Source organism: Euleptes europaea, chromosome 5 (genome assembly GCF_029931775.1).
Source record: "Euleptes europaea isolate rEulEur1 chromosome 5, rEulEur1.hap1, whole genome shotgun sequence".
Lineage (NCBI taxonomy): Eukaryota > Metazoa > Chordata > Lepidosauria > Squamata > Sphaerodactylidae > Euleptes > Euleptes europaea.
Window position 1 is genome coordinate 98,009,764 of NC_079316.1, and position 25,968 is coordinate 98,035,731.

At 42.7% G+C, this 25,968-nt stretch overlaps 1 protein-coding gene across 2 annotated transcripts in view; it reads left to right on the top strand.

Annotated features, from left to right (window-relative positions):
• Nucleotides 1–23,648, top strand: part of ANK3 (ankyrin 3) — a 301,245-nt gene extending 277,597 nt beyond the window's left edge. Inside the window, exons 39-47 of one of the 2 annotated variants that reach the window (XM_056849508.1) lie at nucleotides 873–1,004; nucleotides 2,269–2,412; nucleotides 5,190–5,280; nucleotides 9,108–9,486; nucleotides 11,224–11,385; nucleotides 18,393–18,476; nucleotides 18,623–18,682; nucleotides 21,329–21,414; nucleotides 23,479–23,648. In XM_056849508.1, coding sequence (XP_056705486.1) covers nucleotides 873–1,004; nucleotides 2,269–2,412; nucleotides 5,190–5,280; nucleotides 9,108–9,486; nucleotides 11,224–11,385; nucleotides 18,393–18,476; nucleotides 18,623–18,682; nucleotides 21,329–21,397 — 1,121 coding nt within the window. In that variant the 3' untranslated portion in view covers nucleotides 21,398–21,414; nucleotides 23,479–23,648. The remainder of the gene's footprint in view (nucleotides 1–872; nucleotides 1,005–2,268; nucleotides 2,413–5,189; nucleotides 5,281–9,107; nucleotides 9,487–11,223; nucleotides 11,386–18,392; nucleotides 18,477–18,622; nucleotides 18,683–21,328; nucleotides 21,415–23,478) is intronic. The other variant, XM_056849507.1, reaches the window with a different exon arrangement.
• Nucleotides 23,649–25,968: the final 2,320 nt, after the last annotated feature.

The window sequence follows — 25,968 nt, forward strand, 5'->3', positions numbered from 1 at the left end:
GTTGTTTTTATTTACAGTTTTGTTACTTGACAATTGCTTATCAAGGATGGGGAATGGTATCGTATAGCCTGATCTTGTCAGGCCTTTGAAGCTAAGCAGGGTCAGTACTTAGATGGGAGACCACCAAGGAGGACTTTGCAGAGGAAGGCAATGGCAAACCACCTCTGGTTAATATATTTGCCTGGAAAACACTACAGGGTCGCCATAAGTCAATTGCACCTTGACAGCACTTTATATATGCACAATTGCTTATCTAATGGGCTTGGACCCTGCATTTACCATGTGTGAGTAGAGGTGTTTTGGCTCACCAATGGAGGTCACCAACTTCTTTCCTCCCCATGCAATGTCACACGCCATTCCTAAAGGCCATCTGACCCCTAGGAGCAGCTTTTCAGGTGGTGTGAGTGGCAGTTTTGGGAGGGGAATGGGTAATTCCAGTGTATGAAAATGACATGAGGTTCTTTGGATTCAAACCAGTGGTGTGGCATGACATATAATCTGCGAGATTCAGCTCTTCCAAAAGCTAGTAGAACAAGAGGAAGCTAGGGTCTACATGAAAGCTGTCAGTTCGTATAAAGGCTGTTCATAGAGATGGCCAAGGAAAGATCCAGCCCAAAGCTCTGGCTTGTAGCGCACAAAGGAAAGTGTAAATCTTCTTCCACTGCCCCTTCCTTAAAAAATTTTTCCCTGGAGGCTTGTAGGACTGAAGAGGGCCTTGGAACGCTAACAGTAATACTCCTAGCTGATACTGCATTACTATTATACTTCAAATATGTTTGTTTGTTATGAGAAACTTACTGAACAGCCTGTACAACATAATACTGATATTATTTATCTTTCTTTCCCTACCCTGTCCTCCTCCTATACTTCAGAACTGGCAAGAGAACTGAATTTTTCTGTTGATGAGATTAATCAGATACGTGTAGAAAACCCAAATTCTTTAATTGCTCAGAGCTTTATGTTGTTAAAGAAATGGGTTACCAGAGACGGGAAAAATGCTACGAGTAAGTTTAATGACATTGCATGTTGTTTACAATGATATAGAGTTCATCACATTGGTGAAGTCTGTAGGCTGTGGCATACAGGCATGGTTGTCACTTGAGAACTACGTGATCCTTTTAGCGGTAGATGCTGGGGATTGAACTTTGGGCCTTCTGCATGCAAAAGAGATGTTCTACTGCTGAGTATCACCACAGCCCCATCATAACATTGTTCTGTGACACTGACTTCATGCACATGCCATTACAGATCACACACCACAGAAAATTTTTTTGTGCTGCTCATTGGCCTCTTGAATACAGTGATTTTCACTGGAGATACAGTTCACATGTTCACGAATCATTGAGTCTTTTGGTGATAAAGTGATGTGCATGGATGTTTGATCTGCTTCTGTGCCACTGGGCAATTGAAGGACTATGATCTGAATGTAGACTTCAAAGTCTACCTTGGGCATCAGCATCCACCTGTTACATTCTCCTTCTCTCTCCTGTCCCATGTGTACAATTCCAGTTCCTCCTGCTAGACTGAGGAAAAGCGGCAGGGGGCCTATCTCCTCCTATCCCTCTGTAGTTTATTATCCTACCCTGGGCAGTAAGAAGGGTTGCTGATGACCTCTTCATGTGTCCTGCATGTTCAAAATCTTTGGCTAGAAGGGAAACTGTAAGGGCAGGTATTGGAAGCCCTGGAAGCTTGTGTTGGGTAGATGCATATTTCTATATGGCTGATAGCCACAGAGTACTATGCAAAATCCTATTGCAGATACTGCACAGCAGATGTACATGTATATCTCCAGGTTTGCTTGTTTTTTAAATTAGTAAAATGGAGGTGGTAGATTTCCAACCAGAAGAAATCCTTATAATCCTTCCTGCTGTGATCTTACATTTCTGTGTTCTCTCTGCCATTTTAGATAGAGGGGTTTTAGGGATTACAGACGTATCAACAGGACTGGTCCATTTTTTTTACAGCACCTTGCATGTAACTGCAAACTTATATTGACAATGTTGATCATCAGCAAACTCATGGTTTCTGCATCACTGTGGTACATCTGTATTTGCTGTGTCAAATGCAAAGGTGAACACATTTCCAAATGCTTGGGAGCATGTGTTTGACATGCATTGGGGAACAGAGACTAACCTTGGCTCTTTGATGAGCAGATGATGGGCATTTGCAGATATCTCCCCTTCACCTTTGACATGTTTATTGTTCGTTAACACTATGCAAACATCAAAGCAGTTACAAAATGACTGCTTTTTGTTCTTTCTCCCTTAGCTGATGCCTTAACCTCTGTATTGACAAAAATCAATAGGATTGACATTGTAACTCTGTTGGAAGGACCAATATTTGATTATGGAAACATTTCAGGCACCAGAAGCTTTGCAGATGAAAATAATGTTTTCCATGATCCTGTTGATGGTAACTATGTTTTTCGTAATACTCCTTTTAATTTATCTTATTTTCCTTTTGGTCATATCGAAAGTTCTTTTGATTTAATAAACTGAAACACGAGAGATTAAATTTCTTTTTCTTTTTGTTCTTCATTGGTAAAGTTTTTTTTCCTGCAAATCGATATGTAAGTGAAGCTGCACCGGTCATTAGGTTATAAAAATTGGTGCTGACTTTTAAGTTACGTCTGGAGGCTGCTTTCCAAATGCATTGGGTTTTTTTTTAAGCTATGTTATTCTAAACACTAAATTGATTTTTTTCTTTTTTGTTGTTGTTGGGTGTTATTCTAATACATATCCTTTTTTGCTGGCTTTTGTGAGGATCTTCTAGCTTTGCCAAACATATGAGCTTAATTTATTTACAAAAAGCATTGCAGAAAGAAAGTTCTGAGGACATTTTAGGAAATTTCCTCTTGAAATGTTACCTGTGCCTTTTGATCATAAGGAAGAGTCTTTTTCAAAGACAATGTGCTTCTCTGTTCTCTGTGTTCCTTTCTGTCCTTCCTCTCCTCTGAATCGTCCATGAACTTCTTGTCCTCACCAAGACCAGACTTAATTTTAATTTTCTCTCAGTTGATTCAGAAAAGCTGCACACTCCTTGCTAGGCAACACAACCTCACCCCTAGGGTGGCCAGCCTCCAGGTGGTGGCTGGAGAACTCCCTCTCTTACAACTGATCTCCAGGTGACAGAGATTAGTTCCCCTGGAGAAAATGGTCACTTTGGAAGGTGGACTCTATGGCATTATGCCCCATTGAAGTCCCTCCCCTCTCCAAACCCCGCCTTCCTCAGGCTCCTCTCCCAACATCTCCAGGTATTTCCCAACCCTGGCAACCCTACTCACACCGAACTCTTCCATCCCACCACCATGCTAGCCATTCAGACTAATGTCTACAGGTGTGTACACGTGTGTATGATTTACAGTCTGCTGTCATTTGATTTCTCAGTGCTACGTTTGACCACTACAGCAAGAATGGCTAACTTCTGTATTTCTAATGTTCTTCTGACACTAGCCCAGGTGTCTGAAGTATTTCAGCATACAGTTTGGCTCCATCAAAAATGGTTGGGTTCTAGAACAAAGGTGGCATCATTTAGAATCAGAGCTTTGCAAGTATGGATCATACTTGCTTGGATGGTTTGGGGTCATTGATTGCAGGGGTAAAGAAAGGATGGTGCTTCTTGAAAGATCCCCTTGGGAGCCATCCTTGGCTGTTTCAGAATATGTAGGAGATAACAATACAATAAAAATGTATGTAAAATACTGTGTGCTGAAAATTTTTGACCACATCTTGGGTCCAGTTTGGTAAAGGGGCCACATACAATGTTTCAAGACCTGATCTGGACCACAGGTCTGCAGTTGGCCATCCCTATTAAACAGAGTGATTGTCCTCATGTTTTTCATTGCTTATCTTTTCTTTTCTCTCTTTATTTGATCAGTGTTTCTGATTGTACCCATATCACCAAGATCGCCTCAGTCTCCAAGATCACCAAGATCTCCTTACTCATTACACTCCTCCCATCTACATAGCTTTACTGTTCCTGAAATTTATATTTAGATCCCTCCTCCTGAACTGTAGTTTGTAGCTGATGCCCTTATAGAATTTGCTCTGTTGTGTTATGCTATACTTTTCTGTCCTTGTTGAGGTGGCTTTCCATTTTTCACAACGGCTGCACTTCCATTACTGAAGTATCTCTGTACATCACATCAGTAATGGTATTTGGCAAGTGTAATATGCAACAACAAAAAATAGGCCTATAGAAAACTTGGCAGTCTTGCAATATAATGCACTTCAATGCATTACATTTACGCAATGTGCATCAATCAAAATAAATGTAGAAATGTAATCTGGCCATCACTGATATACAAGGACAGCCAGATTCAGTGCATTTGCTGGTTGGAGAATATTCTGTAGCTATGGAGTCATAAAAATGGCTGGAAACCCAATAACTGAAAACTTTCAGTAATGTATATGGCAGGCTATTAATTAATTTCTGAAACAGTCAAAAGGAGTAGCTGTACTGTGATCGCAATCTTACTGATTTAAGTTTTGTTGCATTCTTTAAGGAAATTACATCCATTATCACATCCATGATTAAATGGCTATCATCTCATGAATTTCTCTTACTTTATACAGTTAAATCAGCCATTCCACATGCTTGCTTATACTCCACGATGCATTACGATCAGTCCAAATGTGCTGTCTTCCTTCCCACCATTCAAGTGGAACTGGAAACTCCCACTGGGTTGCGCTTCATGCCACCCACCCCTTCCCATCAAGATGATTTCCTTAGTGATTTCTCTAGCATAGAGTCACTCATTAGAACTCCCAGTAGACTGAGTGACGTGTTAGTAACTTCACAGGGAACTATAGATGATACAGCAACAGGACCTCCAGTGGTGATTGAAGAAGACACATCACTGGAAGAAGGCAAGCATGTTTTCTCAGTGCCTAGAGAAGGAACATCTAAAGATGTAGGCCAGATCCAGTTGGAAGAAATGGACCTTAATACCTGCCCTCGATACCTTGGTACTCTAAGCAAAGAGACTAGTCCAACCTTAATAAGAACTGAACAGCATGAGAGAGAAAAGTCTGGTACTGATGAGGAGATGACGGAAGAAAAGCTTAAATCTCTGTTTGAAGACATTCATCTTGAAGAATTAGTTGAGTCTGAGGAGATGACAGAAGAAAAAGTGTGGTCTATTCTTAAGTATGTTCAGCAGGCAGAACAGGAAATGTCTTCAATTACAGGTTGGCAGAGGGAAGCCTCCAGCGTCGATGTGGAACAACCAATTCTGGGATGCAAAATAAGCGGTGAAGTGCTGGATCGGCTGGATAACAGGTAGGAAAAGGCTTAGGCAGACATTATTATAATAATAAATTTAGCCAAGGGGCTTGGGTTTCTAAATAATGATGATGTTTTCATGCTGATGGTTTCCTTTCGGAAGATAAATATATTTTTCATTTATTTATTTACGTTATTTTTAGTGTGCTTTTCTCACTTGTACTCAAGGCAGATTACACAGAGTGGTATAATGAATGTTTATATGAATTTTTATCGATCAAAACTTTATTTGTGTGATCATTCATTTATGATATATATGGATCACATTTTAACAGCTGTTATCAAAGTCAGTTTACAATTTAAGGCAGTTTTAAATTTATTAATACGGTCGACTGACCAATCACGTTCCAACACATCAAGGCAGTTAAATCCTAAAGAGCTTAAAAATTAAAAATCTTAACGATAAAACTAAATGGAAACAAAGTGAGTGGCCCCAAAACACCAATGCTGTACTTCCCAATGGCTGAGTAGACCAGAAGTGTTTTCACCTCCCTTCACAAAGATGTGAGGAAAACCGCCCCAAGAAAGGCCCTGCTCCTTGTGAGCGCTGATCTACAAAAATCAGCACTCTTAGCAGGGTCTCATTCTCTGTTTTCCACTGCTGGTTTTTCAGTGCAATGCTGTCCTTAGGGAGGGGGCACTGCCCTGAAGGGTGAAGGGCAAGGGGCAGGAAAAGCTATATGTATGACATCTGATATGGCTCACTGCCACTATCAGAGCCAGTGTGGTGTAGTGGTTAAGGGTGGTGGTTTGGAGTGGTGGACTCTCTGGAGAACCGGATTTGATTCCCACTCCTCCACATGAGTGGCGGACGCTAATCTGGTGAATTGGATTTGTTTCCCCACATGAAGCCAGCTGGGTAACCTTGGGCTAGTCACACTCTCTCAGCCCCACCTACCTCACAGGGTGACTGATGTGGGGAGGGGAAGGTAAGGTAAGCTAGTTTGAGTCTTCCTTAAGAAATAAAGAAAGTCAGCATATAAAAACAACTCTTCTTCTACTTTCTTTGTGCCCAAAGACAAACCACCTGGGCCATTCCTGCGGGGAAGGAGGATGCCTTCCCTTCCTAATACAGCCAGTTATGGCTGCAGGGTCCACAAGATGAGTGACAAACGTGAGCGCCACACTGGGTTTCCACTGTACAGTGCAAATTGCCAGGTCCTCCTCTTGGGTTTCCTTCACTACCTTTCTGTCTCTTGGGCTCTTCATCCAGACGAGTGAGCAGCCCACATTATAGCAACCATGGCACTATCAGCTCTTGCCATCTGCCGTCTCTTCTAACACAGCTCATTCTCTTAGCAATTTACTCGTGAATGATCTGGAGGCAGGGCGAACAGGAAGCTCCGAAAGGTTCTCTTCCATCTACATGAATGGGCAACTAAAAAGCCAGTGAAATTCTGCCCAAGTGCAAAGGGGTGCACACTGGGGTAAATACAAACAGCTGGGTGGAAGCAAACAGTGAGATCGCTTGGGGAGAATGGGGTGAACTTTGTAGCTGTTTGGCACACATTTAGGAAGCAAGCTGGCTTTCCAATAATCTTTGGTTGCTAAGGCCTCCCCTGGTTATTGACACATTATGTTTCTATGGAGTGGCAATATTAGCAGTTCCTAGTCCCCCATGCATTGTGTTGCTGTTTCCTAGTTCTTTATTAGCAGTTGCAGAGGCTGGATGGTAAGTTAAAACAAACTCATGTTGTATATCATTGAAATGACCTAATTATATCCTGTACATCCTTCATTTATTCACAGAGATTTTGTATTTCCCCCCACATTGATGCTTTCATTGTGCTCACATCCACATCATCTACATGAAATGAAATTGCTTTTATGACCTAACCTGCACCTACCAACACATTACAATCAAATTTACATCCTATCTAATCTTGTCATCATTCACCCTGAATCATACAGTGCATTCCTGAAGGGCGGGGGAATGCTCTTAGGAGCTGGAGTGACCCCTACGCTGGTGTCCTTGCCACTTGTGCTGTGCAAACTGGCATGGACGCCGGCGTAGCGCCACTTACGCAGCCCCCCTGGACTGGGGCAGCAGTGCAGCCCTCGGACGCTGGCGCGGCCTCCCGCTGGCATTCTCCTGGCGCCAGTCCCCCGCTGGTGTCCCAGGAGGTGTTCCCAGGACGTTCCAGGGGGAGGAGCTGCCATTAAGCAGCTTCCTAACCCCTTTCAGCCCAGGAATGCCCCCTAACGCAGTGGCAGTGCCGTGCCACCTTTTTGATGGTGCAGCATCGCTGTTTGCAATGGGGCCTTTTGCCCCATTTTTGGGAATTTTTTAAGCCTTTCCCCCCACACACACACCTTTTGCCCCATTTCCAGGAATTTTTAAAAGCTCTTTTTTCACCCCACAGCAGCTGCAAAACCTCTGTGGAGTCACTGTAGCAGTGCCGTGCCCACACGGTTCCCGGCTTTCAGGAAAGGACAGTTTCAGAAATATTAGGGTAGAGTTTCTCAGAAGATTTCAAACACCAACATACTTGTATAAATAATTTTTTTGGGGGGGGGGAACTCTCAAACTTTTTGAATCTTTTAAAGTACATCAACAATATTTGTGAAATCTAAAAATCATGGTTAAGAAAAGCAGAGAAAGAATGCTGTAATCATGAAACTCTATCAAGTAATACCTTCCTCATTCTATCACGAGCCACCAGTTACCAGTACAGATGAGCATCCAACCACATGGAAATCTTACCACCTTATAATGATCTCATCCTTTACCATAAATGATAACGTGCGTGGGGGGGATTCACATTTTTAGAAGTATAGATTACTCAGCAACTACTCAGTAGAAAAAACCTCTGCAGTGTAAAACTGGTTGTCTATATTGGTTCACTGATGAAGTCTGGATTGGTTAACTAACCAGGAAAGAAATTGTGGGGTCATGGTGGATAAGTCAATGAAAATGTTAATTCTGAGTATGTTTGCTGTGAAAAGCACATATTATTGTGAAATTAGTTGAAATAAAATGGCCGCACCATAGATATAAATACGGAATTGTATGTACTGTTTCTAGTCAAGTCATCTTAGAAGATGGTGTCATAGAGCTAGTGAAAGTGCAGAAATGTGCAACTGAAATGAAGAAGGGGTTGGAGCCCTTTCTGTACAACAGAAGGCTAGAATGTTTGGGGCTTTTTAGTTTAGAAAAATGACGTGGGAGTGGGGAGTTATGGTAAAGGCAGTGTGGTGTGAAGAATGTGAATAGAATGTAATTTTATCTCCCAAGATACTCAATAAAATAGATGAGTGGTAGATTCAAGATGGACAAAAGGAAGAACTTTTCGTTCAGTGCATAATTAGTTCATTGGATTTCACCAAACATTGGGATGTCCACTTGCTTGGTGATCTTAAAAGAGGATTAGACAGATTCATGGAGGATTGGATATCTAATGGCTGGATGATGGCTGGATTGTGGTTCATAAACAGTATATTTCAGAATACCAGTTCTTGTGGGGAGGGGAGGTCTGTTGTCTTCATGTTGGAAACCTTTGGCTTGCTACAGTTGGAAATAGGAAAACCTGATCCTTTGGCCTGATACAGTAGGGCTTTTCTTTGGTTCTGAAACTGTGCATATCTCCCTCCTTATTGCAATGCTTACCTGGGCCCAATGGTGCATCTTCTTGGTGCATCATCTGAGGTGGCTTCCAATGTGTGCCCTCATCCAAAGCTACCAGTTTGCATACTGTCTAGTTGCCCACAACTAAAGCTGTTACCTAGACTTTTGTTCTGAAGCTGTTTTCGTTTTACTCAAAATTTTTCGTAGTGCTGTTCAACTATGATGGAGAACGTGACCTCTTTTATTTTATCTTTTCCAGCCCCGACCAATGTAGAGATTCTGTTACCTCATATCTCAAAGGAGAAGCCGGAAAACTGGAAGCCAACGGCAACTACTCCCACTCAACATTGGAGGCAAAGACTAAGCCTTTTGCTCAGGAGTCTGCAAACAGTCTAGGAAAGCAGAGTGACAAGGAAACTGTGAAACCAAAAACACTAAGTTCTGTCCGTACTGAAGAACAAACGATATCCTTAGGATCGCATCAGAAATCTTTGCAAGAGGCTAGCAAGCCAGCAGTCGATGCATCTAAAACCTCTGTGCCTGTCAGCATGAAAAAGATGAGCTGGAACACTTCCGAAGAGAGCAAGCCAAGACCAAAAGCCCAGGAAGGGGAAGGAGCAGCAGCGTCTGAACAGAAGGTACCAGTACCATTTGCTGTATTTGACATGAGAGTTCAGTCCCTCTTCATTCAGCTCTTCAGCCTTGTCAACATACAACAAAATTTATGGTGCAATCCCATGCAAAATAACTCCAGCCTAAGCTCATTGAAATCAATGAACATGGACCGGAATTAGCCCCACATAGGACTGCACTGATAACCTCTTGCTGAATCCTCATTCCTTTTATTACCTCTTCCAAACAAATGCACAGATAGGATCCAGTATGGAATGTTGACGCTTGGGTTTGGAGAGCAGGGAAAGGCTGCAGTATCTCTTGTGTCTCCCCCCCCCCCACAACCTTCCCCTGTGCAGATCTCACACAGAGTCCAGTTTCAGCATTACGACAGGGCTGGTCTAGCAGGGGTCTGGGGGGGAAATTTACCGCCAGCGCAGGAAGGGGGGCGGCGGCAGAGAGGGGGCAGCAGAGAGAGGACTCTGTGGTCTGTGCATCAGCACACTCATCAGCACTCCTGCCTGGCCACCTCCCACATCAGCATGCCCACCAGCAGCAGGAACGAGCTGCTCGCACACCAGCTCACCCAGGTGCCAACAAGCCCACTGCACCTCCACTGAAGCTTGGCCAGCACAACATGGCTAGCGGGCACCATGGCCACCAGCACCTGGCTCCAGCGAGCACGCACGGCGCACCCACTCCCTCTCTCCACCCCCCGCCACAGGTGCTCCTTCCTCCAGCTCCAAGGCTGCATTATGGTGACAGATGTCAGCCTCCTGCAGAGTTCTGAATAAACCATAGTCAGCACAAGATTAGGCACTTTCCCATGTGCTACCAAGGCCAGGGTGGGACAGATGTGGGGAATTCACATGCATAGTTCAGTATTAAATATGAGTTAAGCATAGTGCAACATTAAATATGAATCTGGGCCTAAGAGTTGATACTTCTGTTATGGCTACAAGTCGAAGTGCTTCTGCACGGCAACAGCCCATGATATCTGAAGCAGCTGAAGTGGAGAGAGACTGTAAAACAGGATGACTCTTGCATGTTGTGGCTATTGCATAATATAGTGTCCACACAGAATTTCCAGTTGCTTCCAGGCACTGGACCTTAAGTAAAATTGCGCATTTGTTCAGTATCAGAAACAATTTTTTGCCATAATGGCATATGTATCTGAGAGGCTGTTTAATTATGGTGACTTCATCTAGTCATATAAGATGCAAGAGCTCTGTAATTTTTATGTGTTTGCTTGTTCATAGCAGAGCTGTAATAATTAAATCAGTTTTTCCCTAACCCTTGACAATTACCATTTTCTTCCTCCTTCCCTTTGGCCCTGATTGTGATTAATACTAACCAAGGTTTCTATCTCAACCAGAATTTGAAGCCAGAGTAGGAAGGGGAAAGCTGGCTCCCAAAGCTGGCTCCTGATTGGCAAACAGTGGTTAGTAGAAGCAGTGCTAAACCATGGTTAAGACTAACCAAAGAAGGGAGGGAGGAATTTGTACTGGAAGAGCAGAGGAATACACTTTTCCAAAATTGCCTCCCAATTTGTAAAACATGATTTGCAATGTGCCATCGTCAGCACTTTACGAGACCTGTTTGGCTTAATATGCTTGTATGCAACTCAACGGGCAGAATCCTTGCCCAACTGTGGGCCAAACTCCACTGATAACCTTTCACAGATTGCACTGATTCCCTGTATGGTATTGCTAAGGATGAGCTAATGTTGGGAATAACAATTTTCCCCCTCTGTGCCTGCTCAGATTCATGTTTGTCTTTTACATGAGCTGGTGAAATGTACTAAAAACTGCATTTATCAGGAATTTAGTGACAGTGACAGTGACATTGAGATTCAGAGTGACTCGAGCTCAGAGGAAGAACAAAGAATCATGACGCGGGTTTATCGACGCCGTTTGATTCTGAAGGTATCGCGTGCAGTGCAGCTCCAGTGGCATGAAATTGGTCTTGGATTGCTGTGCTGATGGTCTCGGCCCTGTTCATACTAAAAGCCCTCTTTTGGTGTGGGAAGTATTTCATAACGGGGCACTCCCCCTTGCAGAATCTGCAGGCTTGTGGTGAGAAACAGCCAAGCTGCACGAGAGTTTGTCTCCCATAACCCCACTGTGTTCTGCATGGCTTCATCCACTGTAGGTGTACAGGACTGCAGATCAGTATGGTAAAAGCAAACTGGACTAATAGCAGTTTTGCAACCATGCCTGTTACACTTTGACCTGAAGCAGTATCCAAAATGGCGCCACATCCTTTGATTTCTCTGTAGAGTCGCATTCATCTTAACTACAAGCGCTCACATGTGCTGCTGTGTGGCTCAGGAGTCAAGACTTTGAGAAGAATTCTTCAAAAAAAAAAATCAAAATTACTTCTGAAAAAAAACTTACTAAAAAGGAGTCAAACTACTGTGTGCTGATTTGCTTGCCATTGCAGGTAAAATTGTAACAGTTGAGTTACAAAATGGCTATTGATTGAATTTGAGGGTGATTCCAGGTACTCTCCCTGTTTTCCATTTGGCCCTTTGTAAAGGCAGCTATAATGGAGTGCCCTGTTTCTAGGGAGATGACTATACACACTGTTCCTTGGTGCACATTTGCATATCTGTGTACAAATGAGGAACAACATTGTTTGGAGTCTTTTGCAGACAAGCATATAATTCCTTAACGAAGAGCAGTCATTGCTACAGATTAATTTTCCATGGAATTTTTGCAATTGATATTTTGCCTTTCCTTTACAGCCCATGAAATTAGTGTATACATTTCATTGATATGAGCTCAGTAACACAGAAAAGGGCATTTTAATTAATCGGGGTTCACAGGAAAGCAGCAAGACCCTCACTCCTCTTTGCAAGAGCTGATCACATCTTTGCTGGTGCAACAGTACAGAGGTGGCACATCTGGGCAGCATACCTTTTTCAGGGGGGAGAGGGGAACTACCAGTCATCTGTTTGGCAGACTTTCATGTAACATTATGCCTGTGAAGCATACCCATAAGGAGAGAATGGGGGACTTTCTCAAGGCAAATTATGCAGCGTCAGGGCTGTGCCCTCACTTACCTAGCTTAGATCACCACATTCTTGCTGTTTCTTGGCCTCGTGACTAACAGACAGAAGCTGGCTGCACATGCTCAAGGTGGAGGGGGAAAGAAAGATCATAGCATTAAATATTTTTAAAGCTTCATAGCCTTCAACTGTCTTGCCAGTCAATCCTTAGGAATGGTGCTTTCTGTAGCAGTAGATGGGCCTGGAATCTGAAGATGGAAGTCAGGATTGCAGGGCCTGGTTGATTGGGGAATGCACTGTGGATTTATAATCTGACCCCTGTAACACCATATGTATTCAGATCTTGAATTTAACCCAATCACAACAATCTGAATGTTCTGACTATCCCCCTTATATGCCTTAATTAAACCAATCCACTTAAATAAATCAAACTCACAACTTTATCCCATTTACCCAGAAAGCTCCATTCATTCAAATAAATGAAGATTTGAAGTTTTGCTAAGGATTGTGGCTACTCCTCTTGGTGCCTTATATCCCAAGAGGTGTCCCTTAATGCTAAGGTTCATGGAAATCTCCTAGTTATTTCATTGGGTCTTTCAACATTTGGAATATATTGGTTGAATCTCATATAACAGCTTCAAGTGGAATAGAAATGCTTTTCCCGTCTACATAAGTCTGCACAGTTTAGCCTGCAGGGTGTTCTTTCATTCCCCCCCTCCCATCTGTTTTATTCCCCAGCCCAACTGGTGACTAACATTAAAGAGTCTCTCCTATAGCTTTGTGTATAAATCTCTCTGCCCTCTGAATGTTGGCAGCTGACAAAATGGACTCTGGGACATGAAAGCTTCCGCTATATTATATCTCTCAGTCTTTTAAGATGTCACAAGAATTTTTATTGCTTTGTCCCCTGAAGCAGACAGTGTGAGGTTAGGCTCTTCTAATCCTCATAGTCCCTTGATGAAGGACACTGTTGTGTCTGAGAGCTCAAAACACATCGAGCGGGTCTGTCTGAAAAGAGTCTTTTGCACTCTTGATTCTTGGATGTCCGACAGAGGCAGTTGGCAAGATCTCCATTCATTACAGGACCTTTTGCTTGTTTCAGAGAACAGTCCTCTGAGCCACAATGAGCTGCCTCCTCAGCATAGAGTACATCCCTTTGGGGATTGTTCCATTTCAAAATGCAGGTGGGGGGGATAGTGTGTTTGAATGGTCTCCCATAATAAAAAGAAGCAACTGTTGTATGTTGAAAGTTTAGTATATCACAAATCAAGCTGTTGGTCTAGGTTTCTCTTCAAAGTGTCTATAGTAAAGGTTTAAAAAACCTTCAAATATGAAGTGATATAATCCAAGGACTGTACCCTAAGAACATAAGAACATAAGAAAGGCCCTGCTGGATCAGACCAAGGTCTATCAAGTCCAGCAGTCTGTTCACACAGTGGCCAACCTGGTGCCTCTAGGAAGCCACTAACAAGACGAGTGCAGCAGCACCATCCTGCCTGTGTTCCACCGCACCCAAAATAATAGGCATGCTCCTCTGATACTAGAGAGAATAGGTATGCGGCATGACTAAAATCCATTCTAACTAACAGCCATGAATACCCCTCTCCTCCATGAATATGTCCACTCCCCTCTTAAAGCCCTCCAAGCTGGCAGCCATCACCACATCCTGGGGCAGGGAGTTCCACAATTTAACTATGCGTTGTGTGAAAAAATACTTCCTTTTATCTGTTTTGAATCTCTCACCCTCCAGCTTTAGCAGATGACCCCGTGTTCTAGTATTATGGAAGAGGGAGAAAAACGTCTCCCTGTCCACTCTCTCCAAACCATGCATAATTTTATAGACCTCTATCATGTCTCCCCTCAGCCGCCTTCTTTCCAAACTAAACAGCCCTAAGCGTCTTAACCGCTCCCCATAGGACAGTTGCTCTAGTCCCCTAATCATTTTGGTTGCTCTTTTCTGCACCTTCTCAAGCTCTGTAATATCCTTTTTTAGGTGTGGTGACCAGAACTGTACACAGTATTCCAAGTGTGGTCTCACCATAGATTTGTACAAGGGCAGTATGATATCAGCAGTTTTATTCTCTATTCCTCTTCTAATTATAGCCAGCATGGAATCTGCCTTTTTTACAGCAGCCGCACACTGGGTAGACATCTTCATTGAGCTATCCACTACCACCCCAAGATCCCTTTCTTGGCCTGTCGCTGCCAGCACAGATCCCATCAATGTATATGTGAAGTTGGGATTTTTTGTCCCAATATGCATCACTTTACACTTGCTCACATTGAATCTCATTTGCCATTTTAATGCCCATTCTTCCAGTATGCAGAGATCCTTCTGGAACTCTTCACAATCTGATTTTGTTTTAACCACCCTAAATAATTTGGTGTCATCTGCAAACTTGGCTACTTCACTGTTTTAACCCCAACTCCAGGTCATTGATGAACAGGTTGAAAAGCACCGGTCCCAACACAGATCCCTGAGGCACCCCACTGCTCACATTCCGCCATTGTGAGAACTGACCATTGATTCCTACTCTCTGCTTCCTATTTTTCACCCAGCTCTCAATCCATAAGAGGACTTGTCCTCTTATCCCGTGACTATGAAGTTTGCTTAGCAGTCTTTGGTGGGGGACTTTGTCAAAAGCTTTTTGGAAATCCAAATACACAATATCCACAGGCTCATTCCTGTCCACATGCTTATTGACACTTTCAAAAAACTCTTTAAGAGGTTAGTGAGACAGGACCTTCCCTTACAGAAGCCATGTTGGGTTTTGCCCAGCAGACCTTGCCCTTCTATATGCTTGACAATTCTATCTTTAATAATGCTTTCCACTAATTTACCCAGAACAGGGTTAAGCTAACCGGCCTGTAATTACCTGGGTCCCCCCTGGAACCTTTTTTATAAATGGGTGTTACATTGGCCATTCTCCAGTCCTCTGGTACAGAGGCTGATCGAAGGGACATATTACATATCTTTGTTAGAAGTTCAGCAATTTCCCATTTGAGTCCTTGAAGAACTCTAGGATGAATACCATCTGGTCCCTGTCACTTGTTAGTTTGCAGTTTGTCTAGACGTTCTAGGACTTCCTGCCTTGTTACCTCTATTTGCCTCAGTTCCTCATTTCCCCCTCTCCAAAATCTCTGTTCAGGAGAAGGAATCTGTCCTGTATCTTCAACAGTGAAGACAAATTAGAAGAATTCATTTAGTTTTTCAGCAATCGTTTTATCTCCCTTAGAGTTCCTCTACTCCCATTGTCATCCAATGGTCCAGCTGCTTCCCTAGCTGGTTTCCTACTCCTAATACACTTAAAGAATTTCTTATTGTTTGTTTTGATGTGTTTAGCAATATGCCCCTCAAAATCTTTTTTTGCATCTCTAATTATCTGCTTGCATTTCCTTTGTGCAGGTTTGTGTTTGCTTCTGTTCGCCTCATTTGGGCAAACCTTCCAGTCTCTGAAGGAAGACTTTTTTTCTCTAATTGCTTCCTTCACCTTACCCGTTAGCCATGGTGGTGACCTCTTGGACTTATTACTACCTTTCCTGACCTGCAGTATACAAGCTAGCTGAGCCTCTAGTAATGTGGACTTGAGTAACCCCCAAGCCTTTTCAAGAGATTTAACCCTCCTAACTGTTCCTTTCAACTTCCTCTTTACCAGTTTTCTCATTTTAGAGAAGTTCCCTATTTTAAAGTCAAAGGTAATTGTGTGAGATTTCCCAGTCACTTTCCCACTTACATATAAATTAAATTTGATGCCATTGTGATCACTATTGCCAATTGGCTCAACTACATCCACATCCCGCACTAAATCACTGGCAGCACCACAGAGTATTAAATCCAGAATCGCCTCCCCTCTGGTTGGGTCTATGACCAACTGTTCGAGGGCACCGTCATTTAGGATGTCTAAAAATTTTATCTCTTTGGCTTGACTGGAGCATACATTTATCCAATCAATATGAAGGAAGTTGAAGTCTCCCATTATTACTACTTCATTACCTTTACATGCTTCCCTAATTTCATTCTCCATCTCAAGATCACCCTGAGCCATTTGGTCAGGGGGCCGATAGAACGTCCCCAGTACTAAATCTCCTTTGGGGCCCGGAATCATCACCCATAAGGATTCTGTGGACGAGTCTGCCCTTTTTATGGTCTCTAGCTTATTAGACACTATGCCTTCCTTGATATACATAGCAACACCCCCTCCAATACGCCCTTCCCTGTCATTTCTATACAGTTTGTATAGACTGTATCCCACTGGTTCTCTCCCCTCCACCAGGTTTCTGTAATGCTCACTATATCTATGTTTTCCCTTAAATTCCCCCATTTTTGCTTGGAGGCTTCTAGCATTGGCATAGAAACACCTCCACACTGTTTCTCTCTTTCGACTTGCCTGGCATGTGCCTTTGGGCATCTTTAAGTGGCTATCCATCATTTTTCCCCCATTCCCTTTCATGTCCAAGTAATTCCCATGTGGGCAATCTGAAGCAATTTTCCCTTTGTCCCTATACTGTGTCTGTGTGCCAAGGTTGACCCAAGGTTGAGCCAGCTTCGGCTGGGGAGGGCGGGTTATAAACCACAAAATAAATAAATAAAAAATATAGAGAACTGTGCTGTTCCAAATGAAAAGCAAAAAATCCCCACTCTGCCTCCATAGAGGGGATTACGGGGTTAGAACTTGACTCTTTTGTCTGCTAGGAAGATCAGCAAGCAAGAAAGGAAATTTATCTCTTTTTCTTCTTTTGTAAACGTAGTCATGTTTTTGCTTTTAAATTTTTGTCCAGACAATATCTATCTGATCCGTAGCTGATAAGATGAGGGAGAGTCCAGCATGTTTAGTGCATGACTGAGGGCCAAATACATATGTGCAGTACTCCTGTGGAGGTCACCTCCATTGGATCTGTGTCTCACTGGTAGCACCTCTGCTTTTCATGCAGAAGGTCCCTGGTTCAATCCCTGACATTACTAGTTTCAGAAGGATCAGGGTAGTGTTGTGGAAGACAGCTACCTGAAGCCCTTGAGAGCTGCTGCCGGTCAGAGCAGTAACTTTGATAGCCCGATGGTCTGGCTCAGTGGAAGGCTGCTTCATGTGCACATTCCTGGCACCTTTTTGAGCTGCTGTCATTTAGGGAATTGAGGCAGCTATGAATACACTGCGCATGATGTGTTTATTGTAAATCACTTCGGAGTTATTGTTTCTAGCACGTTTTGCAACAGTGGCATTTCCACGCTGCCCTGCTGGCAGCCCTACACGTTCCCGGATGCGATCCTATGCCGGTTGCTGCCTATACTTATCCAGCCCTTAAAATCCAGACCGCAACTATTGTTAGTGCTGAGGTGAAATTTTATTTTGTGATTACACCAAAGTAAATACCTTGCTGTGAGAAATTAATACACTTTGTGAGGTGAAAGTCTGTCAGGATGCCTCCGAAGAAGGATAGAGTGGTTGAGACAGTTGGAGGAGAAGGGGATGGAGCTATGGCTAAGGAAGACTTATGATCTGAATTAGCTAGAAATCTGGAAAACAAAAGAAAGAATAGAATTGGGCAAATCAGCTAAAAAAGAAAGGGAAAAGCTTGAGCACGTGCTTTTCTCCACGTGCAGGGGAAGGGAGCCGATTTTTCCTTCTAGTGGGGTGCTCCTTCAGAGGGTCTCTGGGAGAGTTTTTTGAGGGGGGGTCTCCCCATAGACACTGAAAGTCCCCATAGATTCACAGCATTTTGGATCCTGATTCACGATAGCTTACTGAAAATTTTAATGTGATATATTAGAATGCAAAAATTGTGTTATGAGCTGTTTGTTGTCAACCACGTTGGATTCGCTGTTTCTCGGAGGTAACCTCGCATGAGTTATATTGCTTGGAGTGGTGATGAAAAGCCGATGCAGGGGAATATAGCTGATCTGCCTAACGTTATAACATTCTTTAGGGTGAGGAAGCGAAAAACATTCCTGGTGAATCTGTTACGGAAGAACAGTTTACTGACGAAGAAGGCAACATCGTGACCAGAAAAGTAATCCTATCTTGTGTTTTCATTTTTCTGACTTAAAAAAAAAAAATTTTTTTTTTTGAGTGTTGACTTTTTGTCATCAGTTTTGCCCTTTCAGATTCAGGGGGAAATGTATCGATTTTCGTTTTTTCCTATATTGCTTCCCACAGGTCACCCGGAAAGTATTAAGGCGTCATGTTATCCCACATGAGAAACAACTTGGTGAAATGGTAACAGTGTGTAGAGGGGGGATAGCGAATAAGGGTTGTGCTCTTTGTCTAAATAGCACTGCTGAATGGCTGGTGGCTTGCAGTTTAACACCAAGCCATGCAAAGCAGAGCGCCTGTGCTTGTGCTAAGCGGTGCAGCTCTACTCTGGAAAGGCTCAAAGACAGACTGTTTGTGGATAGGACTTGTGTGTGTGTGTGCGCGCGCCCGTATGTTCTCCTCAGAAAGACATTTGTAGTTTATTTTGGTGACAGCAGTAATCATGAGCATTAGACTTTGTTTTTTATATGGTCTGAAGATCCATCACCATTCCCATCTCCCTCTGATTTCTTGTACAAACTTGGAAAAGGATGGCATAGAGTAGGTTTCAGGACATAAGCATGCAGTTCTTTGCCTCTAAGAAATCCTTCAGTGACTTACAGAGCAAAGGGGAAGGGGTTGAAAGGGGATAGGAGGCAGCGTGACCCCTGCACCAGCATTAATGCCACTTGCGCTGGCTAAACTGGCACTAATGCCAGCGCGGGGCCACGTACGCCGGATCCAGGGAGCAGTGTGGCAGTGCAAGGCTTGGGCACCGGCGCAGCCTTGCTGGCAGCGTTTCCCTGGCTTAAGCCGGCACTGAAGCGTTCCTGGAGTGTTCCCTAAGCCCTTTTACCTTGGGAACACACCCCCTTTTGGCGGCGGCGACTTGCGCCTGCAAAATTGCTGGCACAGCCCCATGAAACCCTATGGAGCAGTTTCGCGGGGTTTTCCATAAAATAGCCTTTTTGACTTGCTGTGCCTAGCAGCAAGCCGCTGAGGAGGCGATGTGGCCGCACCATCCCTGGATGCTCCCTAACCCCCACCCCCCAGGATTGCACTCTTAGAGGTTATGGTGGCAAGTCTGAAACTAGATGTTTCCGTCACAGCCCCAAACATTGTCAGATCTGTGGACTCTGTGCTTTTATAGAGTCAAATCCCACATCATTCTAAGGTTTTCCTTATTCAGGCTCTTTACGGAGCCAACTTTTCTATCAGTCTTGGCTGATGATTGCAAAAACTGGGGCAATCAAACTGTTTATGGTTTTTGTGTTTGTTTGGGTGGTTTTTTTGTTTTGTTTTTGCTGAGGAATCCTCTTTACCACTTAATTAAATTCAAACACATGTACTCTGTATTCAGTTCTTAAAGTTGGTGCCTTTTTGAGATATTAAACAAAGTGGGAGACAACTTACAATTTAATCAATAAAAGCTTCCATGCATTCTAAATTTAAAAAGCCAACTTTAACATTTTCTTCTTGTAATTCACAATTACAGGGACATACCAGAACCAAAGTAGCTTCAAATACAATCAAGTGTGTCCATGGTTTGCAGCTCCACAGATTAATCAGCTAAAGCTTTTGTTTTACTCCAATAATTAAGGTTTGCAGCCTTCTTAAAAAATACAATTTTGTTGTAGCAAAAATGCTGTGATTGCTACCAATCCATTACCTGTACTATCATATCTTTAAGTGAACTGTATTTTGCCAGTTTTAAAAATAATATCAGGGAAGGTGTATATTCTAGATCTGGAGAATTAAACTTAGATCCTTCTTTGAACATATTTTAAATGACCATAAGATCTGCAATTTGTCAGGACATTGAGGAGGATAAAGGGAGTTATTCTAGCCCTCCTTTTTTCACTCAGCTTAATATGTGCTTGACTTATCAATAAACACATGTTACCTAGTCAGAAGGGGTTTCTGGTCTTAATCGAGCACCTCATTCCCATTACCCTTGTGCCTAGCATGATTGGTGGTATATTAGTTGTGCCAGGTACACTATATCCTTCACTGAGCAGCCTGCTTTTTGAGTAGGTGACAAAGCCAAACCTTAAGTGGAAATATGATACCACTTCTGGATCTTTCTCTTTGGAGTAAGTCTATAATGTAGACCAATGTACACAGATTAATAATTCCCAAACTAAAAAAAAATTACACAGCTATCAAGTCTATTAAAAGTTGGGGTTTTCTTTTCTCCCCCCCAAGTGTCTGTTTCTACATTAACACTGAGCTGCTGTTACTAGAACAGTGATCCACTCCTAGGTCTTCTGCCTAAATGAGCAGAATTGAGAAGATCTGCACTGCTTGCCGGTTCTTTTATTTTCATTGCAGAAGTTCTGTTTTGGCAAATATTTTTTGCTGGCTTGCCTCCTCTCCCCCTCCCCATCTTTTCCTCCTTTACTAATCTACTCACTTTGAAGCTGAATTGTTAATGACCCTTTAAGGAAAGTACTTTTGTTTCCAAAGTATCTGCTAACTTGGGGTGCCCAGCAAGGGGTAGCTACAGATCTGGCTTTCTAATGAGGTGAGGCATTTAGAATTCTAAATCAAGAAGACTCACATGGATGAAGATGGCTCTAGAATGGTGGCAACCCAATTCAGCAGACAGCTCATAATATGTAGGGTTATCTTTCCAGTAAATAACTGATATTGAAAGACTGTGTTTCTACAGCTAGGGCCGTGGATTGTGTGATTTTGAGTGGCTAGGGCTGTGGATTGTGTGACTTTTGACATGAAGTGTTACGATTTAACAGCTTTATATATCCCATCGCAGCTACATGGGATCTACTAGAACCAGCAGTGTAACGAATGCTATCTGATTTCTGAAAGTGTACTTTTTTTTCTTTAAAGCAGGGAGAAAGTTATAAGGTGAAGACAAAAAAGGAAGTCCGACATGTAGAGAAGATGACATATTCATAACAGCCAAACAGCAAATGGTCAGTATGATACATGGACATTCCCCTTTTGACACTATGAGCAGATCCTATGCTTTACTCTTAAATCCTGTGCAGTGAGAGTGGAGATGCACTGTGTAAACCATGCCTCCTCTCTTCCCACTGCTGTCTTCTGCTCCCCCGAGTAGGCCCCCAGGCCGATCATGAGGGTCAAAGTGGGGGGTTGCAGTGAGAGGGGGTAATGAGTAAGATTCACCCTCCCCCTCGTCTGCAAGTGGTAATGCCTAGGATCCAACCAATGGACCTTTGGCCTGCAGTGTAAGTGCTGGGGCTTGTGCTCATTGCCACGCACCCTTTAATTGCTGCATTTACTTCTACTGCCCCTTTTACATGCATCGTACCTGGGGCAACATGGTACCAGTCACCCAAAGGCATCACTTGCATATTATATAAACACAAAAAAAAGGCAAAGTTTATGAGCAGAAATGTTTCTGAGTTTCTAGGAGTGACGTTGAGGCAGCCAGATCAACCCTGGTATAAGTTATGGGGCTTCTATGTCAGTAAGCCTGTTTGGAAACAGTAAAAAGGTAAAGGTCCCCTGTGCAAGCACCGGGTCATTCCTGACCTATGGGGTGATATCACATCCTGACTTCTCCTAGGCAGACTTTGTTTACGGGGTGGTTTGCCAGTGCCTTCCCCAGTCATCTTCCCTTTACCCCCAGCAAGCTGGTTACTCGTTTTACCAACCTCGGAAGGATGGCAGACTGAGTCAACCTTGAGCCGGCTACCTGAAACCAACTTCCATTGGGATCGATCTCAGGTTGTGAGCAGAGCTTGGACTGCAGTACTGCAGCTTACTGTTCTGCTCCACGGGGCTACTGGAAACAGTAGCTAGAGATAAATGAGACCCTTACCAGTCGGGTAATCAAACATGAAGGTTGGGCTTAGTCTTGCACCCTCCCCTATATACATCTGATCTGAAGTTTCTGCAGTGGTCCATAGACTTTGGTCCTTTGTCCAAAACACTTTGATCTATCTGTTTTGTCTGATCCTGGACCACTGTAGTGATTGCCATCCTTGTGATATCATTCAAAGAATATGGCTAAATGTGTATATACTGTAGGCATATAGATTATTATATAGGGAATGGGGGATTAATCTGGAAGTGCCTTCAATAAGCAAACCCTACTCATATGTTCCAAAGAAGCACCTACCTTATCCCATTCATAGGGCTCCAGAGAAAGGAAATGCACATTAAGGCCATGATCCTAAATGATGATTACTTAGATATCCATTCATGTTGAAATGTGTGTTTGTGTGTGGGGGGGGGGCTTTATATCCTAATCTTAATCATATCTCCTGAAAGTAAGCTGGGTTGCTCACTTTTATACTGACCAGGCTTTTTTCCTGCCATGGCACAGCCATTTTGTGAAATACATCTTTTTTTTTAATTACCTGAGAGGAGGCAGCTTTTGCCAGCTGCTGCAACTAATCATCTGAGATAATGAGCCATTGTCTGAGAGAAGTAAGTTAAAGCAAGTATAACAGCTCCAAATAACAGATATAGACTGAGGTCATGACAACGAAGGGGGGGGGATTTTTTCAGAACTGCCTGCTTATCCCCAAAACTAAAAAGTTAAAAAGCTAACGAACTCTTCTAAATATGATTGGTTAATTGTCCCTTGCCTAAGAAGGAGAAAGTGACTCAGGTAGGTGGAGAATTACCTCACCTCATGCAATAAAGATGTGGGCTGAGAGAGAATTGTGAAGGTATTCTTGATGCTCCTCCTGATAGGGGATATATACAGTCAAGAATACCTTCAGAATCCTCCCCCCTCCCCTTTTGTTTGGACAGAGGAGCAGACCTCTGATTTGCTGTTGCATTTGAATCTTTTAACATTGTGCCAACAAATTATTTTCCCTACTCCAGCAAAATGTAAGACTGCATTTGTGAGAGTAAATTACTGCTTTCCTTCACCTACCCCACACACAAATGATTACACTGTGCAATAATTTAGGATTGAATTGCCTGGTGATTTTGTTTTTACATGCAAGTATCTGATCTTTGCTCTTTTTCTCTCTCCCCCACCCTGCGGCCCATCCCAGGACTGTGTGCGCTATTACTGCCAGTATTCTAGGAAGAAACTCAAGGAAGAAAAAAAAATCAACAGGAATTATCAAGTCACTGATAAAAGCGTGTGTGCGTGTGTGTTTGCTGCTTCCACACATTAACCGCATGGTTTTTTTATGCGAAAAGGAAAACAAAACAAAACAAATTAATTTAGCATGAGCCATTTCTACAAGAGCATGGAAATTCACTTTCATTCACAGCATTGAAGAGTTTGCAAATGGCGGAATGATGCACTGTACAGGATGCCACAATAGAACAGTTTCTTTCAGGCCACTGGAAGTCATCGCAAAACAAAAAGAATTCCTGTAGCAAGGGGCGGGGGGCGGGAAACGAATTGACACTGAAAAATGGTTTGAACCACAGAAAGACACTAAAATTTACTAAAATCCACACAACAGCTCGCCTTATTTTTCTTGGACCCAAACTGTCAGGGTAATAAAACACTCGTTTCTTTTTTTAAAAAAATAATAATAACCGACATCGATAATTTCACTGTAAATAAATAACACTGTATAAATTCTCAGTAGATTCAATGTTGATAAGGCATTGGCTCTTAGCTCACCAACAGGAATGCGGCATTCATGTCGAACAGAAATTGGTGTCTCAACATGGCTTACACCTGCAGGGATATTCTGGGTGTATCTTCATAGATTCTTGTATAGCAATTATAAGGTTTGTATATGCAAAAATGCTAGCTTGATTTTAAAAAAATCTTTAAAATCCACTGCAAATTTAATGATTCCTAAGATGAGGAATTCTGTAGTTCTGTGAAAAAACACATTTTTTCCCTTCAGAGTACTAATATTTTGATGCATGCGTTTCACCTTATTTTGATGAAATCTTTTTCCAGTTTTGCAAATACTAGACTGCAACTTAACAAATAAGATTCTTGGGGGGGGGGGAAGGTTGCAGTCCACCAAGCACGGCCACTGAGCCAGTCCCCGTTTGGTTAAATAGGCTGTAGAGGGGACTCCAGCACATGCGCCACTGAAACGAAGGGCGCTCCCCCAGCAGCAGTGCTGGCTGGGGTGGGTGCCCTTTCTTCAAACACATAGGTAGCCATTTAATATTCGTTGCCAATTTTTTTTTCAATGGAGATGATCTAAAATTTAAAGAAGATATAACATCTACAGTAGTTGCATTATAGGGAGGGGGTGCTATTTGTTCTTGCTTTATACCCCGGGGTGGGGGAAAATGCTTGCAGCTTTTAGAGGTGGGTTGGTGCTCTTGGAAGCACAAGTTTGGGATATTTTTTAAAAAGAAAGAAACAAAGAGAAATTCTTAGATAACAGACTGGCGGCACGCTGTAAAAATATTACTGTATTGTGTACTGGCTCTAAGATGTAGAATCTTTCAATAAGCCAATCATCTGTAATCATTCTAGCCGTGTTATATTAGGTTGTTAAGGCTGCTGTGTTTTAAAGGGCATTTTTATTTGGGTTTTTTGGTGAAATACTTTAATTTGTTAATTATCTTCATATGAAAACAGAATTCATTGATAATAGCTCTAATTACATATGTATGAAAAAACACTGGATGATCTAGTTGATTATTTAAGCATAAAATAAATTGTGTTAAAACTCTTCACTTATACGGATATCGCAATATTATTATACTCTTAAGATGTACACCAAAACAGTCATGAGTCACCATCTGAGTGGGGGGTACTTGTTCCTAGGCGGCTTTGCTTTCATTACTTCCATTTGCAGCCTTTGCTCTGGCAACACCCTCCCTTGCTTCTTGCTTCCTCATTCTTCCACCTTCTCTCTCCTTGGCCCTTCTTACATGCCTACACTGGTTGCCTGTTTCTTCTGTTCTTCTTTCTCTGTCCTCTCATTGCTCCCTTTGCCCTTTAGACCCCATTGGTATCATTTAATTTGTCCATAAATAATCTGGAATATGGGGTGAGCAGTGTAGTGACCAAATTGATGGACAATGCCGAATTATCCGTGATGGATATAAAACCAAAGCACATTATGAAAAGCATCAAGAGGATCTCTCCAAATTGGGTGAGTGGTAGGGTTGCCAGCTCCAGGTTGGAAAATACCTGGAGATTTTTGGGATGGAGCCTGAGGAGGGCAGGGTTTGGGGAGAGTAATGCCATAGAGTCCAATTGCCAAAGCCGCCATTTTCTTCAGGTGAATTTATCTCTATCAGCTGGAGATCAGTTGTTATAGTAGGAGATATCCAGCTACTACCTGGAGGTTGGCAACCTAGTAATTGGATAGCAAGGTCATAATCAGCATCCTGCAATCAGGGCACGAGCTGACCCTGAAGACAATCAAAAATCTCTATTTTTAATTAAGGCCAATTGCTCAGTTGTACAATTCCATAAGAACATAAGAAGAGCCCTGGAAGACAGTCTGCACCCAATCATAAAGTTGGAGATGAAGTGGAAACCCAGCAAATAGGAAGACCACTATGAATCAGAAGAGGCCATCTGCTGGATTTTTTCCTTGTAAAAA